At 52.0% G+C, this 17,477-nt stretch overlaps 1 protein-coding gene across 2 annotated transcripts in view; it reads right to left on the reverse strand.

Annotated features, from left to right (window-relative positions):
* Window positions 1–11,188: 11,188 nt before the first annotated feature.
* TEF (TEF transcription factor, PAR bZIP family member) overlaps window positions 11,189–17,477 on the reverse strand; it is a 30,514-nt gene continuing 24,225 nt past the window's right edge. For both annotated transcript variants that reach the window (XM_009217383.2, XM_003905601.3), the window contains exons 3-4: window positions 16,186–16,406; window positions 11,189–14,772 (exon numbers count right to left, since the gene is read on the reverse strand). In XM_009217383.2, the coding sequence (XP_009215647.1) occupies window positions 14,557–14,772; window positions 16,186–16,406 (437 nt within the window). In that variant the 3' untranslated portion in view covers window positions 11,189–14,556. The remainder of the gene's footprint in view (window positions 14,773–16,185; window positions 16,407–17,477) is intronic.

The raw sequence follows: 17,477 nt of genomic DNA on the forward strand, positions 1-17,477 counted from the left end.
TGGTCTTCCAAAGTGCTGGGATTACAGGCATGAGCCACGGCGCCTGACCCTGCACTGCACTCCGGATTGGGCGATAGAGTGAGACTCTGTCCCAAAAAACAAAACAAAACAAAAAAATGGGAAACTGAGGCTCAAAGAGGAGAAGTGACCCAGGCAGTGGCAGTGGCTAGAATCCAGGGTGTGTCTATCCTCCAGCCCCATGAGAGGTGAGATTGACTTACGTTGCCCAGCCCAGCCCAGCCAGCCAGAGTTGGCAGTCCTCTTTTATTTTATTTTATTTTTTTTGAGACGGAGTCTCGCTCTGTTGCCCAAGTTGGAGTGCAGTGACACAATCTCAGCTCAGCCCACTGCAACATCCACCTCCCAAGTCCAAGCAATTCTCGTGCCTCAGCCTCCTGAGTAGCTGGGACTACAGGTGCCCGCCACCACACCTGGCTAATTTTTTGTGTTTTAGCAGAGAAGAGATTTCACTATGTTGTCCAGCGTGGTCTCGAACTCCTGAGCTCAGGTGATAATTCGCATGCCTCAGCCTCCCAAAGTGCTAGGATTACGAGCATGAGCCACCGTGCCCGGCTAGAATTTCCATTTCTTGATAATTCAGTGCAGTGCAACACGGAGAACAAAAGCACAGACTCTGGACCCAGATAGATCTCAGTTTGAGTCTGCCTGTAACATTTCTTTCTTTTTTTTTTTTTTTTTTTTTGAGACGGAGTCTCGCTGTGTCGCCCAGGCTGGAGTGCAGTGGCCGGATCTCAGCTCATTGCAAGCTCCGCCTCCCGGGTTTTTACGCCATTCTCCTGCCTCAGCCTCCCAAGTAGCTGGGACTACAGGCGCCGGCCACCTCGCCCGGCTAGTTTTTTTTGTATTTTTTAGTAGAGACAGGGTTTCACCGTGTTAGCCAGGATGGTCTCGAACTCCTAACCTCGTGATCCGCCCGTCTCGGCCTCCCAAAGTGCTGGGATTACAGGCTTGAGCCACCGCGCCCGGCCAACATTTCTTAGCTGTGTCATCTTGGGCTACTCACTTCACCTCTCTGTGCCCCAGTTTTCTCACCTGTAAAATGGGATTTATGATAAGATGTAACTCACAAAGAGTTGTGGGAAAGACTTTGAAAAAAATGCTTGAAAAGCACTTAGCAGACTGGGCGTGGTGGCTCACGCTTGTAATCCCTGTGCTTTGGGAGGCTGAGGCAGGTGGATCACAAGGTCAGGAGTTCAAGACCAGCTTGGCCAATGTGGTGAAACCCTGTCTCTACTAAAAATAAAAAAAAAAAAGTCTGCTACCACCACCATCACTACCACTACTCTTATCTCCCCAGGGAACATAGTGACCCTTGAGTCAAAAGAACAAGAGCCAGGTTTGTTACTCAAGGGCAGGAGCCAAGAAAGAAAGTGCCTAGGCCTGCTTACTATGCCCACACTCCAGCTGTGTCAGCAGAAAGTTCACCAGAGCTGGGTTCAAATCCTGCTTATTGGGTGATCTCAACCAAGTCACTTAATTGCTCTGAACCTCAGTTTTCTTATCTGTAAAATGGGTGTAAAGATACTGTAAAGGGCTGTTGTGAGGATGAAATGAATGTGTATAGAAAGAATCTGCTGTGATGGCCGGGCGCGGTGGCTCCAGCCTGTAATCTCAGCACTTTGGGAGGCCGAGACGGGCGGATCACGAGGTCAGGAGATCGAGACCATCCTAGCTAACACAGTGAAACCCCGTCTCTACTAAAAAATACAAAAAACTAGCCAGGCGACGTGGCAGGTGCCTGTAGTCCCAGCTACTCAGGAGGCTGAGGCAGGAGAATGGTGTAAACCCAGGAGGCAGAGCTTGCAGTGAGCTGAGATCGCACCACTGCACTCCAGCCTGGGCGGCAGAGCAAGACTCTGTGTCAAAAAAAAAAAAAAAAAGCATCTGCTGTCCTGGCACAGTAGCTCATGCCTGTAATCCCAGCACTTTGGGAGGCTGAGGTGGGAGGATTGCTTGAGCCCAGGAGTTTGAGACCAGCCTGGGCAACATAGGGAGACCCTCATCTCAATTGAAAACTATATATCTATATATCTATATCTATATCTATATAGATAGATAGATATAGTGAAACCCTGTCTCTACTAAAAATAAAAAAAAAAAGTCTGCTACCACCACCACCACTACCACTACTCTTATCTCCCCAGGGAACATAGTGACCCTTGAGTCAAAAGAACAAGAGCCAGGTATAGATAGATATAGATAGATATAGATATAGATATAGATATATTTAGCCAGGCGTGGTGGCTCACGCCTGTAAATCCCAGTGCTTTGGGAGGCAGAGGAAGGTGGGTTGCTTTATGTCAGGAGTTCACGACCAGCCTGGCCAACATGATGAAACCCTGTCTCTATTAAAAATACAAAAATTAGCCGGGGGTGATGGCGTGCACCTGTAATCCCAGCTATTGAGGAGGCTGAGAGAAGAGAATCACTTGAACCTGGGAGGCAGAGGTTGCAATGAGCTGAGAGCTGAGATTGTGCCACTGCACTCCAGCCTGGACAACAGAGCAAGACTCTGTCTCAAAAAATAATAACAATAAAAAAAACTGACTCACAGTAAGTGCTCAATAATTACATGACCAGGCGTGGTGGCTCACACCTGTTATCCCAGCACTTTGGGAGGCTGAGGCGGGCAGATCACTTGAGGTCAGGAGTTCGAGACCAGCCTGGCCGACATGGTAAAACCCCATCTCCACTAAAAATACAAAAAGTAGCTGGGTGTGGTGGTGTGCACCTGTAATCCCAGGTACTTGAGAGGCTAAGGCAGGAGAAGCACTTGAACCCAGGAGGCAGAGGTTGCAGGGAGCCAAGATCACACCACTGCACTCCAGCCTGGGTAACAGAATGAAACACTCTCAAAAAATAAATTAATGAATTAATTAATCACATATCTCTAGCAGGAAAAGAAACAGGCTGACTCTGTATGGGGAAGAGGGGAGGCTGGAGATTGGGCCCCTCCAGCTTAATCCCTGGACCCCCTTCCGCTAAGGAAATCCACAGCCTCCTTGACTACTCTGGCAGGAGTGAGAATAATGCTGTACGCTTCAGAGAAGCAGGGATCTAAATCCAAATGTATGTAAATCTCATGCAAATCAGGAAGCACTGGGTCCTTCCAGGGGAGAGATGGAGAGAGAAAATCCAGTTAGCAGGGACTGGGGATGGGGGTAAGGGGACTGGAACAGAAGCAGGTTGCCCCAGAGCCTTCACAGGGCACTGCCTCAGATGCCAACTGAGAAGCTGCCCCAGGCCCTGTGGGCCCCTCCTGGCATGGATATGAAACCTCCTGGTGCCCTGGGATTCCCCGGTCCTCCTCGGTCAAGTTGAGAGGGTCCCTGGTGAGGATACACACAGACCCATTTGTGCACACATACTCTAACCCTGCCAGACACAGTTGGACACACACACATATACCCAGGAACAGTCACAGACACACATAGACACAATTGTACACACACTCAGACACAGGCACTCGGGCAACTCAGGCTCTGGGCCTCAGGGCAGGGGAGGCCCCAGAGATCTTGCCCCACTTGAAAAGGCAGTGCTGAGGCCCCAGGGGCCCCTCGTTTCCTGTCCACCCGCCTTTTCCACAACCCACACACACGGTACCTGGACACCACCCCCACTCGAGGAGGCCCCTGAAAAAGCTCCTTCCTTGGCCTCATCCTGATACGGCAGGCCTGCTCCGTGCACCCCATGGGGTTCCAGTTCTTGCCCACATTTATTCTTTATTTTTATTTACTTTTTTAAAAAATTTAACATTTATTTATTTATTTATTTACCAAGACAGAGTCTCACTCTGTCGCCTAGTATGGAGTGCAGTGGTATAATCTCAGCTCACTGTGAGCTCCACCTCCCGGGTTCATGCCAATCTCCTGCCTCAGCCTCCTGAGTAGCTGGGACTACAGACGCTATTTTTTATTTATTTATTTATTTATTTATTTATTTATTTATTTATTATTTAGTAGAGACGGGGTTTCACCGTGTTCGCCAGGATGGTCTCGATCTCCTGACCTCGTGATCTGCCTGCCTCAGCCTCCCAAAGTGCTGGGATTACAGGCGTGAGCCACCATGCTTGGCCCACTTTTTAAATTTTTATTTTTGAGCCAGAGTCTCACTCTGTTGCCCAGGCTGAAGTGCAGTGGCGCAATTTCGGCTCACTGCAGCCTCTGCCTCCCGGGCTCAGGTGATTCTCCTGCCTCAGCCTCCCAAGTAGCTAGGACTACAGGTGCTTGCCACCACACCTGGCTAATTTTTTTAATTTTTTTTTTCTTTTGTTTTGTTTTGTTTTGTTTTTGAGATGGAGTCTCACTCTGTCGCCCAGGCTGGAGTGCAGTGGTATGATCTTGGCTCACTGAAACCTCTGCCTCCCAGGTTTAAGCAATTCTCTGCCTCCCAAGTAGATGGAATTACAGGTGTGTGCCACCACGCCTGCCTAATTTTTGCATTTTTAGTAGAGATGGGGTTTCACCATCTTGACCAGGCTAGTCTTGAACTCCTAACGTCGTGATCCACCTGCCTCAGCCTCCCAAAGTGCTGGGATTACAGGCATGAACCACCACGCCTGGCCCTAATTTTTTTGCATTTTTAGTAGAGATGGGGTTTCACCATATTGGCCAGGATGGTCTCGAATTCCTGAGCTCAGGTGATCCGCTCACCTTGGCCTCCGAAAGTGCCACTGTGCCCAGTCTATTCTCTCTTTTTGACAGATGGGGAAACTGAGGCTCAGAGCCAGGCTTGTCAAAGGCATATGGAGGACTGGGGGTGGTGGGATACAAATTCAGGCAGCAGATAGACTCCAAGTCCGACGCCTCTGCAGAAGCCCTCATCCCAGATTACTGGCTCTGGCCAAGCTACCGTCCCCACCCAACTCCCTGGACATCACCTCCCTCCCCAGAAAGAGCCTAGAAGCACAGGCTCTGGGCGGCAGCCAGCCCTCCCTTCCTCCCAGGCTTCTGTGCACGCCCTTGGACCACGTACACCAGTGGCCATTGGAGGGCAGGAGGGGCGGTGGCCGAGTCAGCTGGTGCCCACAGCACTGCCTGGCACGGAGGGCCCTGGAGGCTTTGCTGAGAGGACAGATCTGGAGGCTGGACCCGAGGTCACCGCCCAGGGCGTGTCTGCAGCGCCACCTGGTGGTGATACAGCACCCCTGCCACACCCGACTCGTGTTGTCATCCTCTCCACAGCCGGGTCAGCAGATATATTTGGGGACTAGCCACTGCGTGCTGCGCATGGGCAGGCCAGGTACTGAGAACCCAGCGAGGCTGAGGAGATATGGGGGCGTGCACTCCAGGCAGAAGGAACAGCAAGTGCAATGGCTCTGAGACAGGAAGGAGTTAGGGAGACCCAGGAGGAGCAAATGGGTTAAAGAACTAGACTTGAGTGCCAAGGGTAGAGAGGAAGAAAGGCAAGGCTTGGTGGCTCACCTCTGTAATCTCAGCACTTTGGGAGGCCAAGGTAAGAGGATCACTTGAGGCCAAGAGTTTGAGGCCAGCCTGGGCAATATAGTAAGACCCTGTCTCTACAGGAAATAATTTTTTTTTTTTTTTTTTTTGAGATAGAGTTTCACTCTTGTCACTCAGGCTGGAGTGCAATGGCGTGATCTCAGCTCATTGCAACTTCTGCCTCCTGGGATCCAGCGATTCTTCAGTCTCAGCCTCCCCAGTAGCTGGGATTACAGGTGCCCGCCACCACGCCCAGCTAATTTTTGTATTTTTGTAGGGACAGGGTTTCACCATGTTGGCAAGGCTGGTCTTGAACTCCTGACCTCAGATGATCTGCCTGCCTTAGCCTCCCAAAGTGCTGGGATTACAGGCATGAGCCACTGTGCCCAGCCCCATTTTGTGCTGGTGTGACAGAATACTTGAGACTGGACAATTTGTAAGAAAAGAGATTTATTTCTTATAACTCAGGAAGCTGGGAAGCCCAAGATCGAGGGCTGCGTCTGGTGAGGGCTCTCTTGCTGTGTCAGAACGTGGCAGAAGGCATCCCATGGTGAGAGGGAGCGAGAGCTTGAATTTGCAGCTTCAAGCTCTTTTTTTTAAAGATGGAGGTTCAATCTTCTCAGCCAGGCTAAGGTACAATGGCCTGATCTTGGCTCACCACAACCTCTGCCTCAGCCTCCCAAGTAGCTGCCAAGCGATTCTCCTGCCTCAGTCTACCAAGTAGCTGGGGTTACAGACGTGCATCACCATGTCCAGCTAATTTTTATCTTCTTAGTAGAGACGGGCTTTCTCCATGTTGGTCAGGCTGGTCTCGAACTCCCAAACTCAGGTGATCCCCCCCGCCTTAGCCTCCCAAAGTGCTGGGATTACAGGCATGAGCCCCCGCACCTGGCCACCTCAAGCTCTTTTATATCCATTCGTGAGGGTGGAGGCCTTATGACCTAAACACCTTCCATTAAGCCCCACCTCCCAACACTATTGCATTGGGGATTAAGTTTCCAACACATATATTCTGGGGAGACATTCAAACCATAGCGCCGTCCTGCGTGCTGTACGCTGGGAAGACATAAGAACAGTGAGGAATGGTGCACCTGGCCTTGTGCCTTAAGAGGGAGGGCCAGCTGGAGGCAACAGACTGAGGCCCTTGTCCTGTCCCCTCTACCTCTGATCCTTGACCCTTGTGCCATCCCCTCTACCTCCCTGCAGTCTGCACTTCCTGGAGTCAGCCTGGAATCCAGACGTGAGTGGACGCCCACTGCTCTGTTTGGAGAAACCTGCGGGACAGCTAGGCAGTAGCTTACTGTGTGCCCTGATGACAGAGCCTCAGCTTAAATAAAAGCCTCCTGCTCAGCTCTTACTTAATCCTGAGGGGACTGGGCATCAGGACGCATGGTTGGGAGGATTTGCTGAAGTGAGAGGCTGCTGAGAGCTCCCGGAGGGCTGGCTGGGGGGCTGGGGCACCCATCTTAAAGTCTGTTTCTGATTTCCTTTGCTGCTCACCCCTATCTCTGGCTGGCAGCTTGCCCGGATTAGCTGCTGACGTCAGGAGCCACCAGCTGGGCCAGCCTGGCATAGCCACGGGGCAGTGTGTGAAGGGCTGTCTGGGAATAGGGTGCAGTCAAGGAAGGGGCATATGTCCAGCTTTGGAATTTGTCCTCGAGGGAGCTGGGGTGGGGGGAAGGAGAAGGTTTGAGATGTGCTGTCACACACGCACATGTGACCTGTGTAGCGCATCCTCATTGGACAGAGAGAGAAACAGCTCAGGGAAATGGATAAGCTGTCCAAGGCCACAGAGCTGGTCTAACCCTGGCTGCACCCCACACCAGCTGGTAGACATGCCCCGATAGGCAGCAGCTGCTGGGACTGGAGGTGATGGTCTCTGTGTAGGTCTGTACCTTCCTATCGCCATAATGGCAGCTGCCGAGTGGTGAGTGTTCGCCCTGCTCCAGATATCTTCGTGGGACAACTGTCTTATGAAGCTGGTGTTTTTTGTTTTTTTTTTTTTTTGAGACGGAGTTTCGCTCTTGCTGCCCAGGCTGGAGTGCAATGGCACGATCTTGGCTCGCCTCAACCTCTGCCTCCTGAGTTCAAGTAATTCTCCTGCCTCTGCCTCCTGAGTAGCTGGGTCACCATGTGTCACCATGCCTGGCTAATTTTGTATTTTTAGTAGAGACAGGGTTTCTCCATGTTGGTCAGGCTGGTCTCGAACTCCTGACCTCGTGATCCACCTGCCTCGGCCTCCCAAAGTGCTGGGATTGCAGGTGTAAGCCACTGCCCGGCCGCTGGTGTTCCATTCTACAAGTGAGAAACTGGAAGCCCAGAGAAAGGAAGTGACTTGCCTACGATCATACCCCAAATTGGTGATGGAGGCAGGGTTTGATCCTAGGACCGTTGGAGTCTAAAGCCAGTGCTCTGCCATGCATACAGAGATTTCACAGCTTTGACATGTTTCAAGCCCATGCCCCTGTGCCTGCCATGGCTGCACAGATCTCCGCTTTGAGTGAGCGTATTTGCATGCAGAGTAGAAAATACAGAGGAGGCCAGGTGCGGTGGCTCACACCCGTAATCCCAGCACTTTGGGAGGCCGGGGCAGGTGGATCACTTGAGGTCAGAAATTCAAGACCACCCTGGCCAACCTGGTGAAACCCCATCTCCACTGAAAATACAAAACATAGCCAGGCATGGTGGCACACACCTGTAATCCTAGCTACTGGGGAGGCTGAGGGAGGAGAATTGCTTGAACTGGAAAAGTGGAGGTGGCAGTGAGCCAAGATCGTGCCACTGCACTCCAGCCTGGGTAACAGAGCAAGACAGTCTCAAAAAAAAAAAAAAGGCCGGGCGCGGTGGCTCAAACCTGTAATCCCAGCACTTTGGGAGGCCGAGACGGGCGGATCACGAGGTCAGGAGATCGAGACCATCCTGGCTAACACAGTGAAACCCCATCTCTATTAAGAAATACAAAAAACTAGCCGGGCGAGGTGGCGGGTGCCTGTAGTCCCAGCTACTCGGGAGGCTGAGGCCGGAGAATGGCGTGAACCCGGGAGGCGGAGCTTGCAGTGAGCTGAGATCCCGCCACTGCACTCCAGCCTGGGCGGCAGAGCGAGACTCCGTCTCAAAAAAAAAAAAAAGAAAGAAAGAAAGAAAACGCATGGGGTTAGAACAGGTCATCCCTGGAGAGAAACAGAGCTCAGGTTGACCAATCCTAAGAAAGGACATCCTTAGGCCCCATTGGGTCACATGCTCACCCCTAGACCAATCAGCTGTGCCCAGGGCTAGGCTCAGATGGACCACGGGGATGGATATGGGGTGAGCAAGCGCTTGGGTAAAGCCTTTGCCTAAAAATTTGACCTTGGGGCCAAAGGTTTTGCTTTTTCACCTGGCTTCTTGGAGCCCTATTCTCAACCTCAGGGACAAGAGGCCGAGGTGTCAAGAGTTCCATCTTCCTGGATCCTTCCTCCTGGATCCTCTCCAAGCTTTCTCTGTGCCCTCTTTGGCCATCTGGCTGGGCTGTTTCTGCAGTGGGTAGTGAGGTGTGTGATCAGGATCAGAAGCTACCCGCAGGCCTCTTGGCTCTACCCCAACTTGTATGTGAACCTTGGGGACAAGTCACAGCCATTCACTCTCCTGGTCTCCTCTTAAATGCCACCCAGAGAGGCCTTCCCTAACCTCTCCAGTACGGTTAGTCTCTTTCCCAGCTCCCCAGTCTTGTCAGCCACACCCTTTACCTTGGCCCGCCATCCTCCACGTTTTTCCATCTGTTTGTCTTCCCTAGCAGACTGTGAGGGCAGGAGGCAGAGGAGATACAAAATAGACATTTAAGAAATATTTGTACCGCACGGTAGCTCACTGGTAATCCCAAAAGCACCTTTAGGAGGCCGACGGTGGTGGATTGCCGGGAACTCAGAGAGTTCCAGCAGACCAGCCTGGCCAACATGGTGAAACCCTGTCTCTACTGAAAATAAAAAATTAGGCCGCCGTGGCTCAAGCCTGTAATCCCAGCACTTTGGGAGGCTTAGACGGGCGGATCACGAGCAGGTCAGGAGGATCGACCATCCTGGCTAACACGGGAAACCCCGTCTCTATTAAGAAATACAAAAACTAGCCGGGCTGCAGGTGGCAGGCGCCTCAGTCCTAGAAGCAATTCTCGAGGCTGAGGCCGAGAATGGCGTGAACCCGGGAGGCGGAGCTTGCAGTGAGCTGAGATCCGCCACTGCACTCCAGCCTGAGACAGAGCGAGACTCCGCCTCAAAAAAAAGAAAATAAAAAAATTAGCCAGGCATAATGGTACGCCCGCAGTCCCAACTACTTGGAAGGCTGAGGTGGAGAACCGCTTCAACCTGGGAGGCAGAGGTGCAGTGAGCCGAGGTCACGCCACCGCGACTCCAGCCCGGTGACAGAGAGACTGTCTTTAAAGCCGGGCGCTGGTGGGAGCCTGGCCTGAATCCCAGCACTTTGGGAGGCCGAGATCGGGAGATCATGAGTTCAGGAGATCGAGACCATCCTGGCCAACACAAGTGAAACCCGCCCCTACTAAAAATACAAAACTTAGCCGGCGAGGGGAGTGTTTCCTGTAAATCCCAGCCACTGGGAAGCTGAGGCAGAATGCAGAGAACCGAGGCGAGCTGCAGCAGCTGATTCAAGAATGCACTCCAGCCTGGGTGATAAAAGCGAGATCTGCCTCACAAAAAGAATATTTTATAGCCAAAGAACAGGAGAAAAGGAAAACCCTTGGAGTCCCACTAAAAGGATCCAACTCTTCAGTCTTCTTGTTTTTTGTTTTTTTTTTGAGACAGAGTGTCACACTATCGCCCAGGCTGGAGTGCAGTGGCACAATCTCGGCTCATTGCATCCTCCACCTCCCAGGTTCAAGCAATTCTCCAGATTCTGCCTCCCAAGTGGCTGGGATTACAGGCCTGCACCACCATGCCCAGCTAATTTTTGTATTTTTAGTAGAGACAGGGATTCACCATGTTGGCCGCGCTGGACTCAAACTCCTGACCTCAAGTAATCTGCCTTCCTTGGCTTCCCAAAGTGCTTGGATTACCGGCGTGAACTACCGTGCCTGCCTTTCTTTTTTTTTGAGACAGAGTCTCGCTCTGTTGCCCAGGCTGGAGTGCAGTGGCATGGTCTCGGCTCACTGCAACCTCTGCATCCCGGGGTCAAGTGATTCTCCTGCCTCAGCCTCCTGAGTAACTGGGATTACAGGTGTCTGCCACCATGCCTGGCTAATTTTTTTTTGTATTTTTAGTAGAGATGGGGTTTCACCATATTGGCCAGGCTGGTCTTGAACTCTTGACCTTGTGGTTCGCCTGCCTTGGCCTCCCAAAGTGCTGGGATTACAGGCATGAGCCACTGCGCCCGGCCCTTTCTTTTCTTTACAGAGCTGCCATCACGCATTCTCTATTTGAGAACACTTGTCATAAGCAGCTCCCTGTCTGCCTTCTAGTTGTTTAGCACTTTTATCTGTTCCAACTGCTTTTGGTCTGGTATCTGTCCCTCCTCAATATAAGCAGGGCAAGAATCACTTCCATCTGATAGATGAGGAAACTGAGGCAGAGTGGTTGGGGTCAGATGCTAAGAGTGTCTGGACTATGATGAAAGGGGTGTCTGGGGTGGATTCTAATGAGATAGTTTTCCAGCTTGACTCTACAGCTCCTAGGCCAACACTCAAGAGAGGAAATTCGAGATTGGGGGTGCGGGGAAGGACAGAAAAGACAGTCCCAACATTCTCATTTCAAAATATTTAATTTTGTCTGAAAAGGATACATTCCCGGCTTCCCTCCCACCACATCACTCCGGCCCACCAGCAGTGACACACTCGCACGCACACACGCACATAAGGCCAATGGGCTACGGTCTGCTTCTGCCCTCTCTGGCTGGGAAGAAGGGATTTTTCTCTTGCCTCCTTCCCCCAACAAAGGTAAAGAAGAGAGGGGCCCGCTGGAATGCCAGCTCCCAGGGAAGGACACAGAGCCCCACACACTCTATCACATCACATGCACTTAGAAAAATAAAACCAAGTGGTGTTCTGGCATCCCCAACACCGTAAGAGAGCAATATCCACCTGGAAGTCATCTTTGCCATTTTCTAGAAAAATTTATTGCACTTAATTAGCAGATGTTAAAGGAGCTCTGGGGTAGAGCTTTGCCATGAAAACCAGATGCTCCTCGGCCCTTTGCGTTCCAAGGAGCACGGCTCCCGGGGCCCAGGTAGAGGGCTGCCCAGCTTCAGAGGAGTTTTCCCCCACTGGCTTGCATGCCTGCCGCCCTGCCTCAGGCCAGAGGACCGCAGGAGCGGCCTGCACAGCCCCTCTCAGCAGGGTTACATGTACCCAGACTTAAGGTTCACTGCTAAGTGCCCCCTCCAACCTCAGAAGCCAGACAGGCAAACCTCTTCCTTTGACCAAGGGTAAGAGTTACCCAAGTCCTCCACAAAGTTGCCGTAAACCTTGAAAACTCTCCCTCTCTCTAAATGCACATGTTCCTCCATCACATGAGACATTTATAATATGAATATTCCTGCAAAGTTCCAGCTCATTCATGATTTGTCTGTTCTGAGGTTGCGCTGAGGGTGCCACAAAGCTTTAGACAGGATGCTTAGGAATTAGATGGTACTTCCAAGCCCATCGGAACCCACGGAAAGCCAAGGTAAAGTCAGCTTCTCTAGCCTCCAGTGATTTACAGATGTCAAAGATCCAAGCACAGGAGCCTCAGTGTCCAGCGGTCGGCCTCCAAGAAGCAGAAGGCCCAGGAGGGAGCCAAGAGACTCCCATTCCCTCGAGAGAAACTGAGCAGGCACCAACCCTCTCCTGCAAGCACGGATTTTTAGGACAGGAGAGGAGACAGCCTTACCTGAGCACTTCTTTTCCCCCACAGGTCAGCCTCTGTGGACATCCTCCATCTTGTCCCCACCAGGCTCCTGACTCAGAGGGGCATTTCGAAAAGAGTCCAACAGCCGTACTCTTTCCAAGTAAGCACTTTGGGAAAGAACCCGATACCCACTGCCTGGGGGAAAGAAGGGAGGGCACCAAACAGGCAGAGGGCGGGATAAAGAGGAGAGACATCGAGCCACCATCCCAGCCACTGGGCTCGGAACATGGACACCAGAGATTTAGTGTCCATCCTTAAAAAAATAAAACTGCAAAAACACAAACCATATACTTTCCGGCAAAGAAAATGAAGAGCTTTTAAGCTCGAGGCTCTTCCACTAATAACAAAATGAGAACCGCCCTCTTGGTGATCCACCAGGCCAGAGGGAGCGTGCCCGGAAGGGAGAGCTGCCCGGGGCAGGACACTGACATGCTGGATGCGCCTGCCCTGTGTGGTTACAATAGAGTGAAAGTGTGTACATGGTTTTTAGAGAACCACAAAGTAAAAGTCAGGGGCCTGGCGAGAGGAGTGACCTCCCTTGGCCTCAGGGCCCCTTGTCAAGTCCCCCGGAGAGGTGGGTGTGAGGTCCCCGAAGGGCCGTGGCATTCCCCTGGGGTGAGGTCCACGCCTTGGTCTTAACACCTGTTATGAAAAGTCTTTAGAAGTCGGGGCCCGGGACTCTGAACCACCACGGTAAATAAAGCCAGTGTTACGGAGGGCAAAGCATGCCCATCGCCTCTGTCTCCTCTTCACCACAGGCTGCCCACCCTGAGCAAATAAACACACCCATCTCAGGGGTGCCCCAGTGACCCAAATGAGCAGAGGCTTCCATGAATTTCCTCGGTGAATCTTCTGAGCACAGCAAAAGGGCAAGTCCAGCCACACAAGAGAAAGGAGTCGTTGTGAGGCAGGGGAGGCCACAGCTGTGAGAAGCCACAGCATGGCCAGCCTCACGAGTGGCCCCCATCTCCTGGGACCAAGACTGAGGGGACCCTAGGCCTGTGTAAACATCCTAACAGCCTGCTATCCTGTAAAAGTGGCACTGTGACCTTGGTGACTCTAGACTAGATGTCTTGCCCTGCTGACACCCTCCAGGCAGCTCGCATGGGAGGGATCCTGAAGCAAGAATTGCGAGGCCCTCGATGCACCCAGGGAGAGTGCACTCTAGCCCAGGCCACACTGGTGAGCAGAGCAAGAAAAAAAGGGAGCTTCTCAAGAAACACACCACAGTTCTCGTGCCCATGGTGGAAGGGGGCTATGGAGGCATTTTCTAAACACCACTAGGAAGGTGAATCCTGGGGTCCAGGAAGTTAAAGCCTCCTAGATAAGAGGGGTTTTCCTTTTAAATCTATGGTCCAAGACTGGACACTGGGTGGAAAGAAACAGCAGGCCCAGAGGCCTGGTGTAGTGGGACAAACAAGCTTCAGAAGGTGGCCTCTGAGCAGCCTGGAAAGGAAATGAAAAGGCCTCCCTCGGCCCTGGCACTCAGGGCTCAGAGAGCAGTCATCCTGGGAGTCTCTCCTCCACAGCCAATGAAATGCAGAGAGCCAATGGCCTCAGAGCCATAAGGGAAAAGGGGTGCAGGAGCTGAGAAAGGCTGGGTGCACTTCTGCTGCAGGCCCCAGCCTCAAGCCCCATCCCAGGCTGTGCAGAGACCCCACTCCTGCAGCCTGCCACCCATGCAACACTGACGGAGGAGTTGGTGTGTCCTTCTGCCTCCAAGGAAGATGGGAACAGATATTACTCAGACTGTCTGGGGAGGATGAGGTGCGTGACAGACACACCTTGAGTGGAAATGCACCCTGCTACCTGAGAAGACATAGGGTGACAATGATCACAACTCATTCTGCAGAGATAGCCCTCGGCAGCCCAGGCTGGAGACTGAGAGAGAGTCCAGGGACCCTGAGCGCCTGGGAAAGAGAGGTGTGTACTCCAGAGGTCCCCTTCCAATTCAACTGGGACATCCAAGAATAGAAACTAAGGCCGAGTCACCCGTCTATGCATTCTCTTGCGTTCCCCACCAGTGAGGAGACTGGCCCCCCAGGGACGTCGCCACGTGCGCGGGCCGTGGTATAATGAAGCTGAGACGTGGCCGCTCCTGCAGCAGGTGCGCCGCCATGCGCCCACGACGAGTCATAAGTCTCCACGTGTGTGAGGGGTTTCAGGGAGCCCCCAGGCAGAGGTCTGAGGTGCAGGCAGTGCCCTGCCCGGGCGGGGGGCACGGGTTACAAGGGCCCGTATTTGGTCTCATACTTGGACACGATGGTCTTGCACTTGCCCACTTCCTTGCGTAGCTCGGCCACCTCCGTCCGCAGGGCTGTGTTCTCCTTCTCCAGGAAGGCCGCCCGGATGGTGATCTGATTCTCTTTCAGGCGCCGGGCATCCCGCGACCGTTTAGCTGCCACGTTGTTCTTCTTGCGTCTTGTCCAGTACTTTTCATCCTGTGCGGAAGTGCCCTCTGTGAGTCTCTTGTCTTTCCCCACGAAAGAACCCGATTTTTCCACTCCCACCACCTGGATCCCCCTAACTCATCTGGTGTGGCCACAACTAAAGCGGGGATACCAGGGAGGGAGCAGCACAAACCAGGGCACATCGAGGGGACTGCCCTTTCCTCGGGGGCAGGATGAGAAACAAAAGTTATTTGGTAGGTTACATGGTGAAGAGAAGGAGACCCATCTCCTGGAGGCCTGGTACCTGCTGCTCCAGCACAAAGCACTGCACTATCCACACCCTTGCCTCACTTAGGCATTTTGGTTGTGGGTAAGGGCCTAGTTCCCCGAGTTGAGATCTTGGCTCTCCAAGATTACTAGCAGTGAAACTGCAAGTACTTTAACCCCTCAATATCACAGGTCCCTTATCTTTACAATGAGAAATAATAGGCTAGGCGTGGTGGCTCACTCCTGTAATCTCAGCACTTTGGGAGGCCGAGGCAGGTGGATCACTTGAGGTTGGGAGGTCAAGACCAGCCTGGTCAATATGATGAAGCCCCATCTCTACTAAAAATACAAAAATTAGCTGGGCATGGTGGTGCGTGTCTGTAACCTCAGCTACTCAGGAGGGTGAGGCACAAGAATCAGTTGAACCCGGGAGGTGGAAGTTGCAGTGAGCTGAGATCATGCCACTGCACTCCAGCCTGGGTGACAGAGTGAGACTCTGTCTCAAAAACCAAACCAAACCAAACGAAACAAAAATCAGTGCCTGGCCTACAGTGAGTACCATCTAAATATTTACCACGATCATCACATCATTATTAAAGTCTCAGAAACTTCCCCGGGAGGCAGGTTCAGTTGTTCCCATTTTACAGATGAGGAACTTGAGGCACAGCTAGGCCACAGATGGCAACATGGAGTTTGAACCCAGGTCTGCCTGACTCCAAGGATTTGGATGAAAAATCCTTGCTGTAAGTTTTTCATAGGAAAGGATGGAAAACTGCAAAATTCCTTCTTTCCACCAGTTCCTAACAGCACCACCAGCTTGCTCATCCCTGGGGATGGCAACATACAAGCAATCCTTTGTCCTTCAAAGCAAGGACTTTTTCAACCCCAGTTCCTGTGGCCTAGTGAGCTCTTGCCCAGTGGCTGGGCTACAGCCAGGGAGGCAGGAACATCAACACAGCCAATGGCCCGGGGAAGGAGAGAGAAACTACAGGGAGTCACACTGGGGCCAAATGCCACATGACTCCTTTTCTTTCTACCAAACTGCTGCAAGACATGGCTTTAAACACTGAACTTATGTCTTTCCAAATGGTGTCACAAGGAGGGAAGGCTCTCCAGATAAAATCAAATTCGAGAAGCCATAGCCCCTAGGCTCTTGAACCAATGTTGCATCTTTACTTATAAGGAATAACAAGTTACCTTCTGCTCATCAGGGACAAAGACCTTCTTGGCCTTTTTGATCATGGGCTGGGGCTTCAGGTCCTCCTCAGCAAACTTGTGCTTCCGAGGATTGAAGAGCTCCCCGCCTGGCACACTGGAGAGCACCAGGTCAGCGGGGTCTGGATTGAAGTTCACATCCACCTCCACACAGTTGGGGTCAATGGGACTGGGAGTCTCCCTCTCCTTCTCCAGGGAAGATTCTGAAAGACACAGAGACAGGTGCTCGCTCCCGAAGCAGCCCACTGGACAGAGAAGACCCACGCCACACAGCCAGAGACCTGCTTGAACCTCAAGGCTGCATAAGCCACTGCTGCTTGGGGAGAAGAAAACCCCAACAGTACCAACCCCTAAGCCAGACTGGCACATGGTTCAATTCCACAACACAAACATTCAAAGAATTCTTTCCTTCAGGAACAGAACGCTCAAAAGGAAACAGAAGCCCCTGAAAAAAACAGGGTTTTCCAATTGTTTCCACCCCCTCCAGAAATGTTAAGCAAAACGTAAATTTTTTTTCCTTTTTTGAGACTGAGTCTCACTCTGTCGCCCAGGCTGGAGTGCAGTGGTGCGACCTCGGCTCACTGCAAGCTCCGCCTCCCGGGTTCATGCCATTCTCCTGCCTCAGCCTCCCAAGTAGCTGGGACTACAGGCACCTGCCACCACAGGCGCCCACCACCAAGCCTGGCTATCTTTTTTGTATTTTTAGTAGAGACGGCGTTTCAGCGTGTTAGTCAGGATGGTATGGATCTTCTGATCTCCTGATCTGCCCGCCTCAGCCTCCCAAAGTGCTGGGATTATAGGCGTGAGCCACCGCGCCCGGCCTAAAACATTAAATTTTTATATTCCCTTAACTTCTGTGATTTCAAGATCTCCACTAATGAGAAACAGCTGCATCTCTCCAGGGACACAGACTGAAGAACGGAAATGGGTTCCAATTTTTTTTTTTTTTTTTTTTTTTGAGACAGGGTCTCACTCTGTCACCTAGATTGGAGTACCGTGGTGTGAACATGGCTCACTGCAGCCTTGACCTCCTGGGCTGGAGTGATCCTCTTGCCTTAGCCTCCTGATTAGCTGGGACCGCGGGTGCACAACAACATGCCTGGCTAATTTTTTTTTTTATTTTGTAGAGACAGGGTCTCACTATGTTGCCAGGGTTGGTCTCAAACTCCAGGGCTCAAATGATCTTCCTGCCTCTGCCTCTGAAAGTGCTGGGATTACAGGTGTGAGCCACTGCACCTGGCCAGGTTCCACTTTGTTTTTTTTTTGAGACTGAG

This window comes from Papio anubis, chromosome 16 (assembly GCF_008728515.1).
Source record: "Papio anubis isolate 15944 chromosome 16, Panubis1.0, whole genome shotgun sequence".
Classification (NCBI taxonomy): Eukaryota; Metazoa; Chordata; class Mammalia; order Primates; family Cercopithecidae; genus Papio; species Papio anubis.